The following is a 25,336-nucleotide window of genomic DNA, read 5'->3' as shown; positions in this document are numbered from 1 at the left end:
CTGCATTAGGGAAACAGCAATTCTGGAAGAACTCGGCCACGTTTGGTTAATTTTCATTCAGTGGTTCTCATGTAGAATTTAGTTAGCGGGCAATAGACGCCAACTGGTGACAACAACTAATTTGATCTTATTGGTCAGATGACGAGTATTCCGAATGTCCATCTTTGTTAGTTTAGTAATTATTCTACCACGCTCAAAATTAACTAGTATTTTAATACACATTAGTTTCTGGTGTGTAATCAAAGTTTAGTGCAAGTCTCTGCGGCTGCAACAGCTTAGAGTCGTTTATTCTGTAACCATCATCTTGCCTGATGGGTTGTTCTCTCGCATGTCGATTTGGTGCATTCGGTAAATATATTGTTTGGAGGCGAGCTCTGTCTAAATGGTCCCTGTGAAGTGGTCTTTGGGTCTAAGCAACATCTTCTTTTTTTTTTAAAGATTTGATGAATATGTTCCTGAATAAATATACATATACGAGTACAATGCATGTACATTGAAGAAAAATATCTAATTGGGAATAAATAAATCAAGTCATATCACAGTGGCTAACCATTGGTTATTATTTTTCATAACAGGTGTTCAGATAGAGCGTGGTTTTCACACATATGGAGGCCTTTCATTTCCTGCATTTACACTCTACCCACCGTTCACTTAGCATTTAGTGGCATATGCACAAACATCACTGGAATTGAAGTTCTTACATTTGTGTGCTAAGTAATGAGGACGGAACCAGATCACAATATTATCAAGAAATCTGTACAAACCTGGAACGATTATTTGATATCCAGTTAGCAGCTTACATAAAATTTTACGGTTTACCGGTAATAATTCTCTTGATACTCAGTGTTGTCCTCTTCAGTTAGGATTCGATTTGACACCTTTCACTATTTTGATTGATTGATTGTACACGGCAAATAAAAACTTGATTACAGGTGGCGCATGATCATTTTACATCCAAGGCGTTTCTAACCTCCATTTTAAGAGAGCATCGGAAGGACATGTTTAGATTCAAAATTTGTTGAATATTTAGTAACGATGGCAGATTACGGTTCATGGGTCCTAACTGCGCTTAGAGACGAACTTAGAAAACGTAATACAAGACTCTGGGCGAAAAAGAGGGCTCGTTGAGAGTTTCAGTTGGAATCGAATTTCCTCTGTCAGATTGATTAAATAAATGAAATTCAATACAATTGAACGTTTTTAACTACAAACCAATTCTTTACATGCTAAACCGTAGTTCATAAACACGAAATGATTTTTGTTATGCATTTTTAACTTTTATGTCCGTCGGATGTCCGGGACGTTAAAGGGTGTCCCGTATCAAGAATCATAACCCCTTTGACACGCAAACGATCGTTTCCCTGATGTTCGAAAAAGAGTAGGCTCACTGGGGGCCGTCAGGGAAACTCAAACACTCACAACCAAACATGTTTCAATTAGTTAACCGCCGTAAAATGGCTGAAATATTGCCCCAAAACGGCGTAAAACCTCAATCTAAACCGTAGTTCAGGTTGAATATATGATATACAATACATCATAATTCTTTATAACAATAAGATGCAGGACTCCCCCCCCCCCCCCCCCCCCCAATTGATACTCTGCGTTTAAAGCACGATTGTATTCTAGCTGCGTAGGAATGGTTGTATCCAAATGACATTAACCCGATGTCACGGTGTTGCAGGAAACTGATGTACATAATTTAACCCGTGTTTACCTACATGTATAACGATTTATCATGCTTATATGTACCATGAGGAATCATCAAACGAATGATTTAACACTAAAATACATAACTCAATAAATGTGGTACACTTTTCAATTTGAATTAACATACTTCATATTGGAAGTTACAAGTGAATATTGGAAAATCTAATGCAATGATGTACAATATGTATGGGTTTTATTATCAACACAATATTGTATCTATGACAGTTAAATTTTATTTACTTCACTTGAATAAATTTACAGATTTATCATTCTGATTAAAACCAGCCCCTTTCTTCTATCACCGTCAGGACGACGATTGAAGGGGAGCTGGTTCTAATCAGACTGCAGCTTTATGAATTTGCATTTAATTTTGATAAAAGTAGATATGATTCAAACTTTATTTTTTAAAACTTTCAGGACAGACTGCTGTCAGCAACCGTATTCATTCATGATTTGACGATCTTGGTTGATTCTAAAGTTGATTTTTAAATGAAATCTTAAATATATTTCCGTACCATATTCCGTTTACATATTGATGACTCAAATTTTCCCTGTGCGATTACATCTAGTCCATAAAAGGGAGGATTCGAGTCATATAATTTTAAGATATATCACTAAGAATAACTAAAATTTCAGCATAAAACATTAATGCCGATCTACAGAGCAAATGTTCAACCCATCGTAAATACTTTCTGCAACAAAGTCGTCATAGTCTTTCTGGCGCACGACGCTGCATGGAACGTGAAATGACCGTTGTCGCTGTTTCGTTTGATGACAATGATCCACTTGGTTTGTTTTTTTAAAGCTTTGGGAAGGCTACCCCGCCCCTTGTTTGCACAACAAAAAGCTTACACACACTCTCTCATAAATCTTATGTACACCGGAAGTCAACAAGGACATAAAGCAATTGGAACACAAGCATTCATTATATTTTGAATGAGTTGGATATACAATACCCTATACATGATAAAAATATTGTTTCAATTGTTACTAATAAGGTATATGAAATTTTTGAACATCAGTGGTGTAATACACTCTCAGACAATGCGGACAAACAATTTGGTAAAACAAGAAGTACTGTGAGCAATGCTCACTAAGAATACCCCCCGCTTACCCCAATCTCCCAAAGGGTGTTGGTAATAGGTAAAACTTCAGTATTATGACCCAAAAGGTATCTAGGAACACAGCATCTCCATGCGATGAAAAAAGCCATTGAAGAATTTAAATGGAAACCATATTGCTACTTCGATGTCCAGTGCGCTTGACCTTTGACCTTTTGACCCCAAAATCGATAGGGAACATCTTCATCCCATGGGTAGTCCATATGTATGATATGGTGACTGTAGGTGGAAAGGATAACGCTTTAGAGCCCGGAAACCATATTGCTACTTCGATGTCCAGTGCGCTTGACCTTTGACCTTTTGACCCCAAAATCGATAGGGAACATCTTCACCCCATGGGTAGTCCATATGTATGATATGGTGACTGTAGGTGGAAGGGATAACGCTTTAGAGCCCGGAAACCATATTGCTACTTCGATGTCCAGTGCGCTTGACCTTTGACCTTAAAATCGATAGGGAACATCTTCATCCCATGGGTAGTCCATATATATGATATGGTGACGGTAGGTGGAAAGGATAATGCTTTAGAGCCCGGAAACCATTGCGTCTACAGACGAACGGACAGACAGACAGACGGACAACCCGATTCCAGTATACCCCCCCCCCCCACAACTTGTTGCGGGGGGTATAACTACGAACATATGCATTATCCGAAACAAGATTCTGTAGAAAAAATATTTTTCAGTAATTCATAACCCTATGTGTTGCAATATTTCACATTTCAGAATCAGTTCTCACTCTTTAGCTATTCAAACCGAACTCAACCACATGTAAATGAGAGAAAATGTACTGTCTGTAAGTCTGACTGGGTAGAAGATGAATTCCATTTTCTATCAGACTGTGTAGCATACCAACACCTACGCAAACCTTTCAACATTTTGTGGAAGAATTTTATAAACCTATGTAACAGAGAAAAGTTTATCTGACTTATGAGCAGCGATTGTAACTATTATTGCAAAATTTGCCAATTACATATATCAGTGGCGGATTTAGAGGTAAATCGCGGTATCTTGTTTCGGAAAATGTACTAAACGATAAAAGAATGAATCATTTCTTCCACTCCTGGAGAAATAAATGACAAAATCCTTTGATTTCTTGAATTACTTTATTGGGAGAACTTAATTTTTTTCAAAAAACCCTTAAAATTTGGGTAATTTTAATATTTTCACCTTATTAAAATGATAGAAAATAGTACAAATGGCTTAATAGGAGAAATATTTCAAGCCCCATAAAATCTGGACCCCCACCAGGGCTTCGCCCTGCACCCTTCCTCATAAAGTGGCGCCCCCCGTAACCACAATTCCTGGATCCGCCCCTGTATATAGTTGTTCATCATAAAGAAAAGTTGATTTATCATGAACATGTAAAGTTTATTTCTTCATCTATCTTCTGAATAATCACTCTTTTATGACTTATGTATATGGTCTTTGTATTTATTGTATGCCCGGCCTCTGGGCCCAAAATAAATTACTTACTTAAACGAGTCTTGCGCCACCTATGTTTGAAATAAGGGAAAGAACTAACAAATATTTGTAATTGTCTAACGTCCCTCTCGGGAACATGTAGACGTAACCATTGCCAGTGAAGGGCTACAAAATTTTGTCTTATGTTTGGCGCTTATGGCCTTTGAGCAGGGAGGAATCTTTATCATGCCATACCTGCTGTGACACGGGATTTCGCCCCTTACAAGCAAGGGGTACTGAAGACCTATTCTAACCCGGGTCCCTACGGGAGTCACTTTTTTAAAACAAAAACATTCTGGACAATATAAACCTTTGGCTGAGGATATTATACGTGTATATACTAATGCATTGTCATTCACTTTGGTACTGTTTAAATTGTCACCTCTACTTTCATCCGGGTTAGAATAGTTCCTCAGTACCCCTTGCTTGTCGTAAGAGGCGACCAAATTGGGCGGTCCTTCGGATGAGACCGCGAAAACCGAGGCCCCGTGTCACAGCAGGTGTGGCACGATAAAGAACCTCGCCTGCTCAAAGTTCGTAAGCGCCGAGCATAGGCCTAGAATTTGCGGCCCTTCACCGGGAATGGTGACAGCTTTCAGTAACCGGGCTAGTCACCAATCAGCAGGACTAGTAAATTATAGAATCTATAGTCCTTCAGACTAGTATAGAGAAAAACTTAGTGTCAAACACTTGAAAGTGACAGGTGAACGGACGATAATATGCCCGAACTTTGGAAAATGCAGGTATAATTCTTTCACGGCCAAAATCTGACGGATCGACGTAATGAAATGGCAAGTCGACATGATTATCTGGCAAGTCTAACCAAGATCATTATCGCAACTTGTCAAATCTTTTTCTTCGACTAGTCCGATGGTTGTGTTGACTTCTCAGATATCAGATCGTGATGTTGACTTGTTAGATGTTACTACCGAACGTAGATGTCAGCATATGCCGTGAATTTTATTGACATCAGAATTAAAATATAATGTGAAAATGTGGAACAGCTGACAAGTCGACATAATTATATGTCAAGTTATGGCAGAAATATGACACCGTAATCTTTAAAGGAAAAGATGCACAGTTTGAGAGTCACTTTAATATCTTCACAACAAAATAAAATATCTGATAAAACATTGTATGAATATCACAACAATTAAACGTACTTTATATTACAGTTCATAAATTATTGGATTTACCCTAACGAAATGATAGTCACTGGATAAAAGTTTTAGTACGTTGAATCTCAAAGATTATGAGATATGTAAATCAGTTTGAAGGTAAATTACGTATGTATTACTTTATTGACATAGTTAATGTAAAATATCCATCACAAAGGTTATTCAGAAGTCAATGTGTTCAATTATACCCCCAAAATAAATCATATTGATAAGGTTTTTACTACAGATAATTAGAATATCAAAATATTCACTCTAGTAATTTAAAGTTTTCACTACATCTAAGCATCAACGTTTTCACTATAGCAAACCGTAGGTCATGGTAGTACTATTTTGTAAGGACAAACCGTAGGTCATGGTAGTACTATTTTGTAAGGACTGTTTTCCTTTGACGTATCATTTCATGATCTGGTTTCGTTCAATAGTTATCGTGACATGCAGTGTCTCCGTCATCATAATCACAGTAGGTCTGTTGTGACACTTGTCATGGTAAATACTATAGTTGAGCAACAACATAAATCTGTTAAAATTTTAAATAGATACCGATGAAGGAATTAAACCAATTCCTGTAAATTGGTCACATGACTTTCACAATACGTTATTATTTTCTGTAACTAATGTATATATTTCCTCCAATCTGTATGGAATTTCGCATCCGCGAGTAATTCATCTACTTCTAATTCGCATCACCAACAGCCACTTTTGTCAATAAGCTAAATGTACGTTGTATATTAAGTACATTTAATGGATACAAATTCGATGAATATTAGTACATTCATAAAGAATGTATATAATAAAACAACACGAAAACTTAAATCTCTTGTCTTTCAAATTTTTGAAATACTTTAGTTTTCGTAACTAAGGTGGGGTGTTTGAATTATTAAATAGCCCTAAAGAGCTTCGCCTGACTGGAACATCCCGTTATTTGTTACGTAATTTACTTCCGAAACTGATTCTTAATTCGTGCACCAGCAACAGCCATTTTCTGTCGAAAATCTGGGTTCATGAAGGCGTAAATAAAGGGATTTGCTACATTGTAGATAAAGTACATATAAAAGACAATGACGTTAAAGGGAATGAGTTTGTGCTTCATGAGCCATGCTGGTAGAAATGCTGCAATGAATACGAGAGCTACAACAGATAACATTAAGGCTGTTTTAATGTTATTTACGCGGATCCGCTCTTGTTTAAGGCGGAACGTGGATGTAGCATCCGATTTCCTGTGGTTTTTCTTTTTCTTCTGTCGTGATTTTGGTGGCGGGGTGTCGTTATTCAATTTTGGATTCGGTGGACTCCCGTTGTTTGGTTTTATCATGGGACCGTTCAAATTGGCGTCTTTATCGGAGTCCTCGGGAACAGAGGTATTTTGGGTTTCCTGACTAACGTAAATGAAATCGGTATTTTCGGGTTCCCCTAACTGTGATTTACTAAATGTGCAGCATGGGAAAGACTCGGTCCTGAGTCGTCGTTGTCGTCGAGTGAGGATGAAATGGTAGATGATTACATAGAGAATGATAACTACAACCCCACAAGTGGCATAAATTGATGCGTAAATGGTACTATACACCGTATAAAAGGTTTCTCCCAACTTCTTGGTATTTCCACAAAGTAAAACGGGATCTGGAAAATGTTTTTTTTTAAGCTTAATGACCTCCGGGTCATCCGGTGACAGAAGTTCTTCCATGGCTTTTATTTCTAGTGTCGCGTTTGTCTCGTTTCTGTGAGAGTTCTGCTCAATAACGCCAAAGTTTAAGCAGCTCACAAATCCAATGATAAGTGCGAGAACGCTAAGCGAACACACAATGACCTTGGCTCTAAACTTTGTCATGATCTGGATGAAAGGCTTACATATGCAGTAATAGCGGTCCACGGCAATAGCTACCATCACAAACGCCGAGAATGGTATAGTTGAAGTCACCAAAAAGTGGTAGGCTTTACACAAGGGATCATAAGGCACCTTGAATTGCGACAGTTCCATAGCCGCCGTAGCTGGAATAGTCACGAGACAGGAAGTAAAGTCGATCCCTGCCAGCGTTAATATGAATATCGTCGAAGTCATTTTTGGCTTCAACATAGAAAACCCATACAAAACAAGTGCGTTGCCGGACACCCCAATGACGGAGAAAATAATAAGTATCGCAACAGCCGCATATTCCGAATTTCCCAAATCCTCCATCATAAATTCCCCGCCTCCTGGAGTCTCCACCACATCGGAATTGTTTGACATTTTGTTACCTAATCTACAAGTAAACAAAAACACTAGAGTTATGTACAACTTTAACAAAATTGATTTAGTCTTTATAGAATGACACTGTCTCAACAGGAGTTAAAACATGTAGCATAAATTCATACACTGAATCCACATTAGTGATTGTCATGACCACTTCTGTCTTTTTTGTTGGGTGTTTTTGTCTAATTCGTAAAATCCATTGCCTCAGTTCCTTTTCTTTTATAAATGAGTATTTGGAGAAGGTCTAAATATTGCAGGCGTATCTGCTGTTTATATATTATACAAAGCCATGCTTGTTATGGGCGTGTCTGATTTCGTACAAAATGACATTGATTAATCAAAAAGTTCTAAATCTACGTGATATTACAGCTTTTGTTTCATCTGATATATCTTCTATTTTTATACTCCTATACGTGTATTTCAGTTTTATAATTTATGACACAAGTAGTTGAGACGTGGAACTAGATCAAATGTTGTAATTTGTTAATTTGGTTGATATATTTTTCAAACAGAACACCGATTCTTTAAAAAGTTTAAATTAATTTACTCGAAATGTATAAAAATTCAGCATTTTCGCCAGTGATTTAAAAATTTGGTCTCCAACCCCCACTTTTTGTAGTTCCGTTTTAAATTTTAAGGCAAGACCTTGAAATTTTAGAAATTGACATTACTCCTAATGTCTTTTTAAACTCAAATTTGATATGATTTTTTTCGTACATGTATATCAAGTGCAAAAAGGTCATTTATTTTCATTACTTGTATTAACCTTTTTTAAATCTTTTATTTTTAGAAGGCATACTTCAGTATCTATTTTATGCAATGATTGATATGTGTTGCTTATATCGTGTTGACACCAACAGACAAATCAAGTTTAATTGAATAAATTTTAAGTGCAAAAAGGTCATGCTTAAAACACTGTTGCTCAATAAGAAACATTGTGACCCTAGTTTTTACTTTCAATTTCCTAATTCTTCTTCAACGTAAAAATTAAAAATACAATTTCCAATTTTATTTTATTTTTTTCCATTACTCCAAATGTCAGGTGCGAACCTCTTTAAGATATTTAAAATGTTAAACTTTTACTATACTTTGGTTGGTTTCTTTGAGAATTTTTCACTCCTATTGAGACGTCACCAGCTGTAGGTGAAGTATCACATATTTAGACCCATGCTTAGCGCTCAGGGGCGTAGAAATAAGTGTGACATGGTACATGCACAGTGTAGATCCCACTTCTGGTATATCCAGGGGTCCGTGTTTGCCCAACTCTTAATTTTGTAAACCTTATAGGAGGTATGAGATTGATCACTCTTCGTTATCTTCACCTTTCCATTAATCAATTTTGGAATATTGTGTAGGTTATTTGAATGAAATTGAGTCTTGAATAACGTACCGGGTAGATAAGAACATTCCACATTAATACATGTACATTTACGTTGAATAGATGACGCAATATACATGTAGACGACTAGTCTATCCGACTAAACGAGCAGGCTATTTTTATTTTTATTTTTTGCTCTTAGTATTACTCTTTCTTTTATTCAACACTTTTAAGATGTTGCGAGTTCAATGTACATATATCCACGTTAACTTCTTGGTCTTGAACCTCTTTACAGAAATTAATCAGTTACAGTATTCTTTCGTGTTGTTGTTCATCGTATTATTTCCCTGTAATTATAGGCTAGTATTATAGATCCATAACAGTTACTGTTATGTTCTCTCTCTCTCTCTCTCTCTCTCTCTCTCTCTCTCTCTCTGACTTACGGCCAGCTGGCAAGTGTATGTCAAACGGTTTGAAAGAACAAACTCTTGCTGGCATTATTTGTTTTTGTTTCAGATAACATGTGTAGTTGTTTTGTAACCTAATTATACATATTTTGGTGCTGTGTTAGGTTTTAGTCCTTTTATAACTGCTATAAATGAAAATTGATTTATATCATTTTTTTCTTGTTTATATATTTAAAAAAAAACCCATATACATGTATATAGCTAGTATCCATCTAAAGTATATTTTTTGGATCCTGTAAAATAAGCGACCATATAGTGCCATCGCTTCCTTGGAGAGATTTCCGTGATGTTGATATCATGGGAAAGCTTTTGTTGCGAGGTATAAATGTTACCAGTTTTCCAACTTCGATTACATTTTTATGCCCCCCTTTGAAAAAGAGGGGGCATATTGTTTTGCACATGTCGGTCGGTCGGTCTGTAGACAATGTGTTGTCCGCTCAATATCTTGAGAACCATTCACTTGATGATAATGATATTTCATATGTGGGTTAGTTATGAGTAGAAGAGGATCTTATTGTTTTTCAGGTCAAAAGGTCAAGGGTCAATCTACTCTGGACATATGAATATAATGTCCGCTCAATATCTTGAGAACCCTTTGCTTGAAAGACATCAAACTTGGCACACTGGTACATCCTAAGGAGTAGATGACCCCTATTGATTTTGAGGTCAAGGGTCAAACTGGGCATAGGAATATACTGACCATTCAATGTCTAGAGAACCCTTTGCTTGACAGACATCAAACTTGGTACACTGATACGACTTCAGGAGAAGACGACCACTATTGATTTTGAGGTCACATGGTCAAAGGTTAAGGGTCACACTAAACAGGAATATACTGTCCGTTCAATATTTTGATAACCCTTCGCTTGACAGACATCAAACTTGGTACACTGGTACATCTTCAGGGGAAAATTACCTCTATTTATTTAGAGGTCACATGTTTAAAGGTCAAGGGTCAAACTGGACATAGGAATATACTGTCCGTTCAATATCTTGAGAACCCTTTGCTTGACAGACATCAAACGTGGTACACTGGTACGTCTTCAGGAGAAGACGACCCCTATTGATTTTCAGATCACATGGTCAAAGGTCAAGGGTCAAACTGGACATTGGAATATACTGTCTGCTCCGTATCTTGAGAACCCTTTGCTTGACAGACATTAAACTTGGTACACTGGTATATCTTCAGGAGAAGATGACTACTAATTATTTTAAGGTCACATGGTCAAAAGTCAAGGGTCAAATTGGACATAGGAATATACTGTCCGTTCAATATCTTGAGAACCCTTTGCTTGACAGACATCAAACTTGGTACACTGGTACGTCTTCAGGAGTTGATGACCCCTATTGATTTTTAGGTCACATGGTCAATCCACTCTTGACATAGGAAGATAATGTTTGCTCAATATTTTGAATTGATGATACTACTCTCAATTAAATGATGTGTGTGTGTATAACCCTTTTCAATTTTGCACCATGGGGGGCATATGTGTTTTACAAACATCTCTTGTTTAGAATATTTCTTTCGTAAAGAATGTTACATGCTGAACACATTGGAATAACGCATATATTCATGTATGTGTTGCGTCTGTCCGTTAGTACTTTTCCGTTTCTATTTTCATTTCTCACATATCAAGTTTAAACTTGCTTGTACCTTTTTTGTGTGTCTCTCTAGATCTTATTGCCATTTTAATCCACTTCGAGTTCTCTTGTAGGTTTGCCCCTTCACAAAGTTACATTCTTTGATCATCTAACTCCTCCCACAATTTTTTAAAGTGATGACCTTCTAATTTACTGGAGTGTTGGTATGAGTTGTGAAGAAGTACATGTTGCAAGGATATTGATTTTCTTTAATATTTGAGAAAATTACAGGTTAATTGTTGAACTTTGTCAATTTTGAGGAAATATTTCAAAATGAGTACATGGTTTGTCCACCCAACTCCTCCCAGTTTTCAAGTTGGCATCTGATTTAATAGCGTGGTTGTATGGGTATTGAAAATGTGCATGTGGCAGGTATTTTTATTTTCTTCAATTTTTGAGAAAACTGCAGGTTGTTGAACGTCAATTTCAGGAAAATATCTTACATACAGGGCTTTTAAATTAATTTGTCTATTTATCAAAGTCACAATTGGCCTACATTTTTGCAGTTACATCTGTACTCCCCTTACACTGGAAGTTGGGACGCGCTTACCATTGCGGTCCTACGCTTTACATGAATAGTACTAACAGTGTATAGTTGAAACTAACGTTACCACATTCTTTATTATGCTAAGTTTTGACGGGTTGTTTTATATCTATGATAAAAACAAGGCTTAGTTTCCTCGATTTCATGGAGATTTTTTTAAAATGTGCACTTCCTTGGGTTGGGGAGGGGAGGGGGCGATATTACAACCGCATTTGACGTTTATTTATGCCCAAGTTATAATGTAATTAATACCGATAATTTTAAACGTAATATGTTTTAGAAAAAAACAGACATGAATTAAAAATACAATGAACGCATGTGCTATAGTCAGGCTCGTCGCATCGTTTAAAAAATGGGAGGGGGGGGGGGGGCGGGCGGAGAATAAGTTGACTTCACAATATTGCTTAAAGATTCTTCACAAGCAAATCTTTAAAAATCCAAAGCTCTAAATCATAAATTATGGGGGAAGAGGACAATGACTGATCTTTCAGTTCATCGGTTAAATTTACATTGCTACTAAAATTCACGACACAAGAGGCCCACAGGCCTTATCGTTCACCTGAGTATTAGTGAAAAGTATCACTTCTCCTATTGGCTATGGAATCTAAAAGAACATCCCCTTCTGAATATCTAATTCTAGTGTTCAGCAAAAGTATAAAACAAGATGTGTTCTTAAAACTTCAATACCTGAAAAGTGCATACACTGATGAAAGGATTTACAAAATATAATATGTGTATTAGCATTAAAAGATATGACTTAAATCTGGACCCATCCTAGAATCAAAACCCTGGGTTGTGAAATTCACCATTTTTTGTACATTCTTTTCTGCTTTTTCTATGTATGCATTCAGATTTTATACAGTATTAGCAAACTTAAATAAGTCATTCCAATCATTATAATTTTGACACCACCCTGAAACCAAACCATTTCTCATAGGATCAGGTAATTTACAATTTCTGTAAAGGACTACCTACTCCTGAATATCCATTTAGTTTCAATTTAGTATAGCACTGAAGAAGGTGTTAATTAAATGTTTTACACATACACACTATATACTAAGTTTGGCCCCGCCCTGGGATCAAAACCCCTATCCTGGGGATCATGAAATTTACAATTTTGGTAGAAACCTTCCTGCTCTACATCGCTATGCATTTAGTTTGGCTTACACATGTACAGTTGTAGAGAAGATTTTTGAAAATTGGTAAATTCGGTCAGTTTTTGCCCCACTCCTAAGGCCCCCCCGGGGGGGGGGGGTGCAGGTGTCCTGGAATTTATAATTTATGCCCCCCCCCCCTTGTTCAAAAGATGCTTCATACCAAATTTGAAAACAATTTAAATGATAGTTATCAAGAAGAAATTAAAAAAATACATTCTTAACACATTTGATAACTGACCGTTTTGGCCCCACCCTAATACCAAAACCCCTACCCCTGGGATCACCAAACTTACAATTTTGGTAAAGGACTACTTGCTCTTTCTAAATATCCATTTACGTTCAATTGAGTGTCAATAGCACTAAAGAAGATGTTATTTCAATGTTTTACACATGAACACTATATACTAAATTTGGCCCCGCCCTGGGATCAAAACCCCTACCCCGGGGATTAAGAAATTTACAATTTTGGTAGAGGCCTCCTGCTCCACATCACTATGCATTTAGTTTTACTTACACATGTGCGGTTCTAGAGAAGAAGATCTTTGAAAATTGGTCAATTTTTAGCAGTTTTTGCCCTGCCCTTAGGGCTCCAGGAGTCCTGAAATTTACAATTTATGTCCCCCTTTTCCCAAGGATGCTTCATACCAAGTTTGAAAAGAATTGGAATAGTAGTTACCAAGAAAAAGTTAAAAATGTTCAATTGTTAACGCACGACGGACGACAACCAATTGCAATATAGGAGAAGGGTGGAATTAACCAGCCTATCTATAGTGAACTCTGCAAGTTTGCATGTAATAATAAAGGGGCGGACCGCAATGTTGCTACGTTCCTGTTTATTATTTGTGTGCACAACAATACAAGAAAAAAAATTTAATTTTCAAAAATTGAATCATACGCCAAAAACATATTTCAACAGAAATATTACAATAGAGATACCAATGTTCGAGATAATTAACATGTTCTGTTTATTGGAACCTTAAGTACATAGCAACAATTAGCTTTGTATAGCATGGAATGATACATTTAAGATAATAACGTGCATACATGTACATTGGTTTGCACATATAATCCCAGGCATATCTAATTGTGTTCTTGTGTTTCGGTTGTCGAACATATTCATCATTACACTTAATTCCGAATTCTAGAAAAAAAAATCCTTAACTGGCAATAAATTACAATTGGAAATAGTGAAGTCCTTATATGACACCATACAGAGAGGACCGCAGTGTGTTGCGCGCCCTCTGTATTCTGGAGGAAATAACTCGCGCAGCATTGTGGAATGTAAGCCTATACAAACTGTACCTTTTATTCATACAGTGCAAAAGAAAGTATGTTGCAGCGTGATGATGACTGATACATCTGTACTACCGTCAGTAGAGTCATTGCTAAAGAAAAGCATCAGCTTGTGATGGGTGTATTATCAGTAAAGTCATGGCTAAAGAAAAGCATCAGCTTGTGACGGGTGTATTATGCACTGTTTCCGGTGCTTTTCTTTTTCGCATTTTGTACACGACCAAGAATCGAGCTCTTATGTTCGTGACCTCATTAAGCGATATAATGCACTGTCTTTGAGAATCTGAGGGCGCATTAAATGTCTCTGCGCTCTTCCGCACTGATTGGACATTTGAATACAGCCAGACCGCCGATAGAGACATCAATATGATCAGTTTCAACCACAAATCCTGCGTATATATTGATAGATCTAGCTCTAATAATAGTTTGCTGTTAAGTTCCTTTATCACTAGCTCTGATAATCGTGAAAATTCATTCCCGTCAAGTATACAATGGTCACTAGAAATGAAAGGACGGATTTATTAAAGCGCGGAAACCCTTCCCTGTTCGTAGGAGGTGATCTCGAATGAAGATATAAGATGCTGAAATTGAAGTATGGCCAATAATGGTCGATGGAGTGTGATGAGTTTTCTCAATAATTTATAACACTGTACCAGACAGTATATAAAGATGTCTTTGTGTTCAACAACTGTTGAAAGTGACATTCTAATCAACCACTTCAATTCTAAAGCCGTAGTACAATACAAGCACTATTTACTAAATTAGCGCGAGGTTTAAGTAGTATGTTTGCGTTCATCATCATGGTCGTATTAGGATGCTTAAAACATTAATGCGAAGAAATTTGAAACGACATTTGAAGATACACTATAGGGCACATGATACACGCGTTTCTGAAAATGTTTCATAAAAATGTGCAGTTTCAGCTGGTGATCTGAGGGGTTTAAGAAAGGATTCAGACGTTTGCACATGCTTCATTGATCCTCCTACACAATACTAAGATAAGAAATATATCTTTAAAGTGCATGTATTCTATGTCAATCGTATCTCGTTTTCAATTCTTCACTTTGAATTGATTGATTGATTGTTTAACATCCCTCTCGAGAATCTTTCATTCATATGAAGACGTCGAATTGAATTTTGCGCTCCGATTTACAGACTTCCGCGGCCAAACAGGTACAACACAGGTTGACTGGTCTTTCCATTCACATCCCTTTAAGACCTTGTCAAGCAATCGGAATCTCACACTTTATCTGCTCAAGTCGTAACTTTTGGTCTACTCTCAAACAGAACGTCGAGTAGTATGAAATTGTATCATTGAAATCTGTCTTGGATTTCACATTAATTTCTAATTCATAGACATGGTCATTTAGAATTTGCATAAAAACTATCAGCTTTTGTTTTAGACATGATAATAACAGTAGAAAACAATATATGAGAATAATTGGAACTGAAAAATTTGGAAGATCGGTCTACAAGTATATGAAACCACGTTTTTTTTATACATTGTGTATATCACTAAAATATTTTGTGTATCGTTCATAAAATTTCACAACCACCAGATTTTCATTACATTTGTATTGAACTCTTTATTAGACTATATATAACATTTTTTTTAATCGACATTTGCGTCGTTAAGTTCAAACAATAAATCAGTTTACTAAATATTGTGTTTTTGAAACAAGAATTCTCAATAACATCATATTTTGGTGTTTTAGTTCTACACACACACTTGAAATTACTAAGTATTCCCATCATAATTATGTGTTAATACGTAATTTTTTAGACAGGGGCGCTTTTGTGTAGGGGGTCTATTATTTATGTTACTCTGAGTGCCAAAATGTGCACTAAAGTCGGAAAGGAAGATGATAAGATTATGAAAAGCAACTTCTGTATGAAGACGTAGATAATATAAATACTAAAGAAATGAAATGAAAACGTGAAAACTATGACATGTATAGTAGTAATTTCCTAGATATGGTATGTACAAGCTTTTCTGACTCTCCACAGGCCACCACATTTTTGCTCTATTGATTTAATACCGTTTAGCGGGGTTTTTTTCCGCGGGTCTAAAATTTGGCGAATTGCTGGCTCAAATGTATGCTAGTAATAATTTTAGCGGAATAAATTTTAGCGGACAAGGAAGAGTTATCTCTCTTGCAAATACTGAAGTCGCAAATTGGGTGCATATTTGGCGAGTGAAATTTTGGCGGAAAGCTATCTAACGACTATAATAGGCCAAATTTATCACCCCGTGAAAAAACCGTAAACGGTACTTTTTTTTATTTGCAAAATTTTATTATTGTGGCTCAAAATATGGTCATAACAGTCATGATGTGAACAAATCCGAAACTAAACTATGGAGAAACATAATTTGGCAATCAGTAAGCCCTGAAGTTTTCCTGAAGATCTTCAAGACTTCTATATATTATCAGTGTGTGGAGAGCGTGATCCGACTTTCTGGATCCCCACACCGGACCGTGGTGATCTGACTCCCGATCATGTCTTTCTGAAACCCATGACGACACAATGCATCAACGCACGTTTCTGGTGGGAAATGACTGACCTCGTCATTGTGTGTACACAGCAAAATCCTACTTCAACACTAAAAGATTTACAACATCAAAACGTATGACTTTCCAACACTTTACACGACCATTCCTCACGATAAATTAAAGACTAAACTTTTTAACATCATAGACAGTTGCTTCTTCCAACAAAAATGGAAAAACAGATATTCATATCTTGTGACCAGTCATTCAAAAATTACTTTGTTAAACGCTACTCTGATTCTACGCATAAGTATTCTGAAGATGATATTAAAAATATGTCGGCGTTTCTCATTGACAATATCCTCGTAGTTTTTGGTGATCAGTTCATCGAACAATCTGTTGGAATCACCATGGACACGTATTGTGCTCCGTTACTAGCAGACCTGTTTTTATATTCTCACGAGGCAGAGTATAAGCAGGGGATGCTTATTCCTCCTAGGCACCTGATCCCACCTCTGGTGTGTTTGCCCAACTATCTATTTTGTATTGCTTATGGGAGTTATGAGATTGATCACCGTTTGTTAATTTCACATTTTCCTTCAAACTTTGTGTATATGTTATGTATATAATGAAGTTGTGCTCCTGTCATTTTTATCGAGATTCATTAACTTTCAAAGAAATTATGGATATTTTCACTTTACGGGTGTGTTTTCAATTTCATTGACTTCGTCATTTTTTTTTTTAAGATTTGTAATGATCTGTACTTTCAGAAACTACTGCTTTAGTTTAGGAGAGGGTATAATGGAATCATCTGTCTATTTGTCTGCCTGTCCATCTCTGTGGATGAATTTGTTAATATAAGGTGTGTCGTTCTTTAGCTCCTGTACGCTGAATATTATTCACAAATTATATTAAAAGAGTCAAAATCAGTAGGCATTTTGTAAAAAATGTGGAATGTGGCATAGAAATAGTAATGACAAAACTCATATAAATGTTCATGATGCGTAGTCTAAAAAAATATTCAACCCAAAATTTATTTTTCGCATTGTTATCATGGAAACAACGTGCCTTTTAGACAGCGTATTTAATTAAGTACAATACTAGAATTTCTCTTTATCTAAACACGTATATTTACTACTGGTGATCAAGAAAATTTATTGCAACCAACATTGATAATTGCAATTCATTTCACCCCCTGATCATTATACTGGCTTTCTGGGGCAAATTTTGCTCTTTTAAAAAGCAGTAAAATGAATAGATGTTTAAAAAGATCTACAACCATGTCAATGTTTACCAATATATTTTACTTATGATATGGCATTTGCTCTACAATTATCAGGAAAAAAAATCCATGGGCAAGTTACACGTTTACATGTATAAACAAAAGGCAATTTATTCCCTCTGATGAACTCCCTTATACTTTTAGAATACAACTTAATATTAAAGGCCAAGCTTACAGTGACAGTCTTGAGTAATAAAAATTGAAGTGAACTAGATATAGTTAGCTATTTTGCTATGAAAAAAAATTATTTGGGTCTATTCTAAATGCTAGATCTATAGAGCTGTACTATACGGTGAGCGCAGGTACATGTACAATCTTTTTCAAGGGGAGATAGTTGTTACCACTTGCAATTTTCCCAATCTATTCTTGCAAATAATACTTGTAATACTATTCTACACATACGAATATGTACATTGTAAGTATACTTATTTTCTACCATGCACGCTGTGTGTGTTGGGGGGGGGGGGGGGGGGGGGTCGGACTCTCTCCTCCTCCCTTTCAAAGTGTGCGTAGTATAGCCTCTACCAAAAAAGATGTAACAACAAAAAAGCAATTGGATTATGGAGATCACACAATAGAATAAAAAATCTCCAAGTATTGTAGCACTGACATATTCTTCATAAAGCAAATTAGAACAATATCATATTGTACAGAATTCCTGTCTTTAACCTAAGGATTAAATATATCGGCGTGTAGTAAATAAAATATTTTATACACCTCCCCTTTTTTATTCAAATTGGCAACAATATATTGAGATCCATTCAAAAGACTATGATTAATCAAGCTGATCATAATCATTTGATGTCAGGCTTAAAATTGTATTTTTTTCATAAACATAAGTACCATTTCCTGGTCCTTGTGAGTAAAGTTGCATTAATTTGTTATTTGATTTATTTTAACCTTGCTTATACATGCTGTGTTAAACCAACCCTAAGACGGGGATTTCACCAGGATTCACATAACAGGGTGGGGTTGATTGATTGATTCCATAACGTCCCTCTCGAGAATATTTCACTCATATAGAGACGTCACCATCACCGGTGAAGGGCTGCAAAATTTAGACCTATGCTCGGCGGTTATGGCCTTTGAGCAGGGGGGGGGGGTCTTTATCGTGCCACACCTGCTGTGACACGGGACCTCGGTTTTTGTGGTCTCATCTGAAGGACTGTCCCATTTAGTCGCCTCTTACGACAAGCAAGGGGTACTGAGGACCTATTCTAACCCGGATCCCACTGGTGGGGTGTAACAAGTACAATGTACTAAGGACTCAACTTGAGGGGTTGCTATTTTAGAGTCGGGAAAAGCAGAGGTTTGCACTTAACAAACTCGTAATTTAAATCCGCCACTGCTTCAGTTGTAGTACGACGTCAAAATACAGACCGTCAGTCGTCTTACATCTGATATTTTGTCCCTTAAGGGCTCTTTTTAGAGATACATTCACGGGTTACTTTATGCAATATAAACATGATAAATGGTAACATTTACAAGATGTGATACAAAAGAGCTACAGTTTGTAATGTAATTAATTGTAGGTAGAATTATGATTCTTGTCCATAGTGTCATATGAAAGGTGAAGATAACGAACAGTGATGATGAAGGACCATGCATTTGTGTCTGTATCGAATTGCAGTGAAGGTACCCTTGAATTTCTTGAGCAGAAGATTAAAGGGAAATTTATTCCTGGATATAATAAATTGCGTAGCATCTTATAACCCTGAAGTCCATAATGTGAACAAACTTGGATTTACATTGCATATAGATACGTGCATACATGTACGAAAAGTAGAGTAGAAATTGAAGTGGAAGACAAACCCGAACCCCCGTGAACACTAAGAAGTGAGAATAGATGCCTGGGATGTCAATTTTACAAACTAAGCTCACATGTTGTTTGTTAAAGAATATTCCTCGTGTAAACATATATTGTCCCGGGCACATTGTTTGAACTCAAACATGGTTTTTAAAAAAAAACTTTTCATATTCTACATCGGGTACAGAAGGGGTTATACAGTTAAGATATAAATACTACATGTACCATCAACAACGAAACAAACAACCCTTAAACACGCACTCTAGTCTCGACGACACAAATTACGTCAATACAAGATATTTTCATTAATGAACACGGAACACAAATCCACTTTATTTTACGTTTATTTTAAAGCCAGGATATTAAGCAAAGCGGTTCAATACAAAATCCAATCATCTTTATATGGACAAACTATAAATAATCGTACTGAATCGTATCTTTTTCATACTCACACTGTCATTACATTTAGAAGTGTAAACCAACCAAGACATTTGAAAGGCAGCGAGATTCGCTCGTTTGTTTAAAGTGTGGGGTGGATCAATAAATCGAACGTTTACCACAGTCACGTTTTACTTTAAATTGATTATTCTAAGGTTCATAACATATGATTTAAGTTTTTCTTGTATAGATGAAAATGATATATTTACCATTGTACAATGCAGATAATTGATATCCCATTGCGTTGTTTGTTATTCGCGACACATGGTGACGCTACATGTACCAAGACAAAGGGAAATAGGGAAACTCGCTTTGACGTAATGTCTTCTCCATCCTTTCCTAAAGTTATCACGATTGATTGAATATAATTGTAAAATGTCCCTCTCGATAATATTTCACTCATATAGAGACGTCGCCACTGCCGCTGAAGGGGTGCAAAATTTAGGCCTATGCTCGGCGCTAAAGGCCTTTGAGCAGGGAGGGATCTTTATCGTGACACACCTGCTGTGACACGGGAACTCGGTGTTTACGGTTTCATTCGAAGGACTGCCCCATGTTGTCACCTTTTAAGACAAGCAAGGGGTACTGAGGACCTATTCTAACCCGGGTCCCCACGGGATGTTTTTGAAGAAGGTTAAAGTTGCAGACAAATGAGAAAACGTGCAAGGCACTAAATTAGATGATGCTTATTGCACATTTCTTGTTATGATGTATCATAATGCATAGCGGTATAACTATATTTCATACCCACAGTAAATATAGTTTGAAGATATATAAGGAGTAAACACTCTCACAGTGTTCGTAGTTACTGTGATTGTTCCTCAAATAACTATTATGAAAGGTGAAGATAACGAACAGTCATTAATCTCATAACTCCTATAAGCAATACAAAATAGATAGTTGGGCAAACACGGATCCCTGGACACACCAGAGGTGGGATCATGTGCCTAGGACGAATAATCGTCCCCTGTCGACCGGTCACACTCGCCGTAAGCCCTATATCCTGATCAGGTAAACGGAGTTATCCGTAGTAAAAATCAGAACCAAGAGCGGCCTAACAATCGGTATGAAACACGTCAGACAGTATTTGACCCAACGATCGATTGTATTAACGAACTAGATCATAAGCATTTCATTTTACATGTTTACAAGGCTTCTTTTCACAGCTTTGAAACACAAGTCAGTAAGACAATAGAATTTGCGAAATGCTGACTTGAATCGAGACTGTTGAAACCCCTGTACCATCAACTTGTTTGTCAGTAGCTTGCCTCGATTTAAAAACTGCCCATACGCAGAATAAGCTCGTATCGAATCAATTGAGAGATATAAACACCATATACAGGTGATAATGGAATATTGCTATATAGAATATGGGAAGTTGATGGAGAAGCTGAAATCATCCCGTTTGTCATACAGTTCAGTTGTCAGTTTCCCATTAATGTTTACTTTCAATACAATATCTAAGTATGAAGCAGAAGTGGACGACTCTGTGGTGTCTTTTATTTCGAGCTCACAGAAATATATCGAATGAATGAAAGTTATTATTAATAGACAAAACGTCGTCGATATATCCTATACCTGATCAGGATATAGGGCTCACGGCGGATGTGACCGGTCGACAGGGGATGCTTACTCCTCATAGGCACCTGATCCCACCTCTGGTGTGTCCAGCGGTCCGTGTTTGCCCAACTATCTATTTTGTATTGCTTGTAGGATTTAGGAGATTGATCACTATTCGTTATCTTCGCCTTTCATCTAAATGTCGAATTGAAGGCCACAGTAAGATATTTTTTCTTTTCACGCAGACGTTTTTGAATAAATGCTGCTTCATATGAATATAGAAGCAGGTCAGCTAAGAAAGGAGCACAATTCGTGCCCATGGAATTCCAACAGACTGGAAGACCTGATCATCAAAGACCACGAAGATATTTGTCAATGAGGAACTCTAGCATATTTTTTTTATTTCAACTTCAGAGTACGTGTGCGTGGAATCAGAGTGGTGTTTAACAAAGTAATTTTTTTGGGGTGACTGATCACTAGAAATAAATATTTCCGTTTTCTATTTTTGTTGAAGAAGCAACTGTCTATGATGTCAAAAAGTCTATTTTTTTAAATTTATTGTGAGGAATGGCCGTGTAAAGTGTTGAAAAGTGATAGTTTTTTTTAAATTTGAAAGATGAAGGTGAAAATGTTTAACATTTACTTCAAGTAACAATTATGATGATCCATGCAAGTAAATCGGAATGTCTACATGCAGGAATTATGTTATATTTGTTGCAAAACTAGATCCCATACGTTGGTGATAAACTACGTAATAGGGAACCATATTATGTAAGTGTTTTTATAACCAGTATGACATAAAAGACCTTTAAGGCACAGGTCTATCACAGCATATAATCCACCGGTAGATCGAGTAGCACGTTTAATACAATGCAAGGGACTGGATACAGGGATGCTGAAATTATAATCTAAAGTGTTAAGACCCCATAAGGCGAGTTCTGAACTATAAACACAAACTCGTATTTCCATGCGTCAGAGCGGACAATTTCCGATGGACGTGTACACAAGTATACCAGAAACACATAAAAGAGCATGGTGAGGGCTTGTCTCTCTAAATGTCTATAACTAGGTTCAGTTGTTTCCATGTGCGTCATAAGCATTTCATTTTACATGTTTACAAGGCTTCTTTTCACAGCTTTGAAACACAAGTCAGGAACGAATGCTCACTTTCATCCCCACCTGTAATTATCTTGTAACCCAGGAATTGTACGCATTTGGTCGTATGAGTATAGGTCCTTGACTAGAGACATGCATATTTAATACAAATCTGAAAGATATTCGATACTGGGACGTGGTATGAAAATTAAGAATTTATTATATATGCCTGCAATAGAATATGACTACAAAGAACGGATGCCAATTTAAGAGGGATAATATCAGCTTATATGTGACATCAAGTGTCGAAGAAATGGGGACATTAAGGAAAATGTCGTTAGGACATCAATAATACTATGAAATAGCCGAGTTTTCGACGATAAATGGAATCATTGGTCCCTATTCTACATCATTCCCCGTAATTTGGTCGCGAGGAAATACTGTCACAGAGTTTTGTCTCCAGAGACGTCATTTTGTCGTCGGTAATTGAGAACTCGGACTATAAATTGGATTATAAATAAAAATGATTGAAAAGTCTTAACAGTTTCAAATAGCTAGTTTTACTGTTATCCATCTTAATGTTAGCTATAAGTTAGAATTATGGAATTGACAAACACCCTAATGAATCATTAGCGTCCCGCCAATAGCCGGGTGCGTGGCCCGTGTGTCCGTGCAAACGTTTTTCCGGACTTTTATGGCTATCCCAGCAGTTGTGGATTTTAGATTTCATACATGAACCTCTATATCAATATGTTACGGATTGAGTTGAATTTTGACTTTGTTGACTGAGTTAGGAAAGAGTTGTAAACCTTGAACTTGGCAAATTCCAAGATTCCCCAGATTTTGTTTTTGGATCCATTTTTTTCTTCTAACAACGGGTGCAGTATGGTCGTTATAACGATCTAGTTCGTCAATACAACCTCGCATTGGGTCAAATGCTGTCTGACGTGTTTCATACCGATTGTTAAGCCGTTCTTGGCACACTGATTTGACTGCGGATAACTCCGTTTAGCTGATCAGGATATGGGGCTCACGGCGGGTGTGACCGGTCAACAGGGGATGCTTACTCCTCCTAGGCACCTGATCCCACCTCTGGTGTGTCCAGGGGTCCGTGTTTGCCCAACTATCTATTTTGTATTGCTTGTAAGGAGTTATGAGATTGATCACTGTTCGTTATCTTCACCTTGCATTACTAAAGATGATCCAATAAAAGTTGTTTTTTTTTTTGGAAAATGAACCATAACTATTGCTAAGAGAAGATTCGTCTGATGGATGATTTTTAAAAACCGACTTAAAACGTAATATTATCTTTATAAACTTGCATTTAATCTGTAATTGGGTATTTATGTATAGTTATTTATTTATTTTTTTTAAAAGGGGGGGGGAGAAAAAAACACCTTAGTTTTAGTATTATTTTATTTTATGCCTTTCTCTATGTATTTATTGTTCTTTGTTCTAGTTTGTTTTTATTGTTTTACATGTAAAGCGCTTGAGGGTAATTGTCTTAATTAGATAGAGCGCTATATAAATGTATAATAATAATAATATGTTGGTGGGTTTTTACTAATGAAGAACAAGCTCCACACCAGACATAGTGAAAGAAATATTAGAATTATAAACCTTTCATTAAAATATACTCACGGAATATATTTTTTTCGAAGTAGAATGATTGATTGATTGTATCTTGCTTAACGTCTCGCTCGAGAAATTTTCATTCATATGGAGACGTCAGCAAGACCGGTGCAGGGCTTCAAATTAAGGCCTATGCTCGGCGCTTACGGCCATTGAGCAGTGAGGGTTCTTTAGCGTGCCATACCTACTGTGACACGGGACATCCGTTTTTAAGGTCATCTCCGAGGACCCGTGACATTCACACCTCATGCCGAGCGTTTGGCGATGGAACTGTCACTACCTATTTTCACGACTTAGGACTGTCGCGGCCGGGATTTGAACCCCGGCCTTCCTCTCGGCCACCGAGTAGAACATTAATATTCAAGTAAACTGTTTATTTAATGGCTACGTCAATAAACGAAATCATCAAAAGCTGGGAGATTACGGGTCGTATGAGACTTTAATGCATATTTGAAGGTATGTTTGGACACAAGTATAGAAGGAGAATATGTTTGATTTTTTTTAAATATTAAATCCATGAGACAGCAACACAAGAATACAACGATATCAGGCCTCAACCGTGTGCAGCTTTCTGTGCGCCGTAAATCGAAGGTTTTTATAAGGGGTCGATCTGTAGGTCTCTGATGTAAAACTTATACGGTACCAATTTTGATCTGTCCCAATATTTCCTCAGAGAGCTACAGTTCTGCAGCTATATGTAGACCAGTCTCGCACCTTTCTAAGGTATGCATAAATGAGGCTGCTGGAGCAATATGTGCCTTAATTTAACGACCTTTCTTCAACAGAAATTTTAATTTGGAGCTAAACCACGGCGATAGCTTCAGATTCGATTATTAAGTAAGTAATACTTGTAGAGTTTCTTCGCCAATTGCTCGGCCTTAGAAGTGCGAGCCACGGTGCATAAGTCGGAATTTGTG

General features: G+C 36.8%; 1 protein-coding gene across 2 annotated transcripts in view; it reads right to left on the bottom strand.

Annotated features, from left to right (window-relative positions):
* Window positions 1-5,371: 5,371 nt before the first annotated feature.
* The window catches only part of LOC125663780 (cholecystokinin receptor type A-like), a 33,388-nt gene continuing 13,423 nt past the window's right edge, over window positions 5,372-25,336 (bottom strand). For both annotated transcript variants that reach the window (XM_048896151.2, XM_048896150.2), the window contains one exon: window positions 5,372-7,706. In XM_048896151.2, the coding sequence (XP_048752108.1) occupies window positions 6,404-7,693 (1,290 nt within the window). In that variant the 5' untranslated portion in view covers window positions 7,694-7,706 and the 3' untranslated portion in view covers window positions 5,372-6,403. The remainder of the gene's footprint in view (window positions 7,707-25,336) is intronic.

Source organism: Ostrea edulis, chromosome 1 (assembly GCF_947568905.1).
Source record: "Ostrea edulis chromosome 1, xbOstEdul1.1, whole genome shotgun sequence".
Lineage (NCBI taxonomy): Eukaryota > Metazoa > Mollusca > Bivalvia > Ostreida > Ostreidae > Ostrea > Ostrea edulis.
Note: the sequence above shows the minus strand (reverse complement) of the source record. Positions and strands in the feature narration are given on the sequence as shown.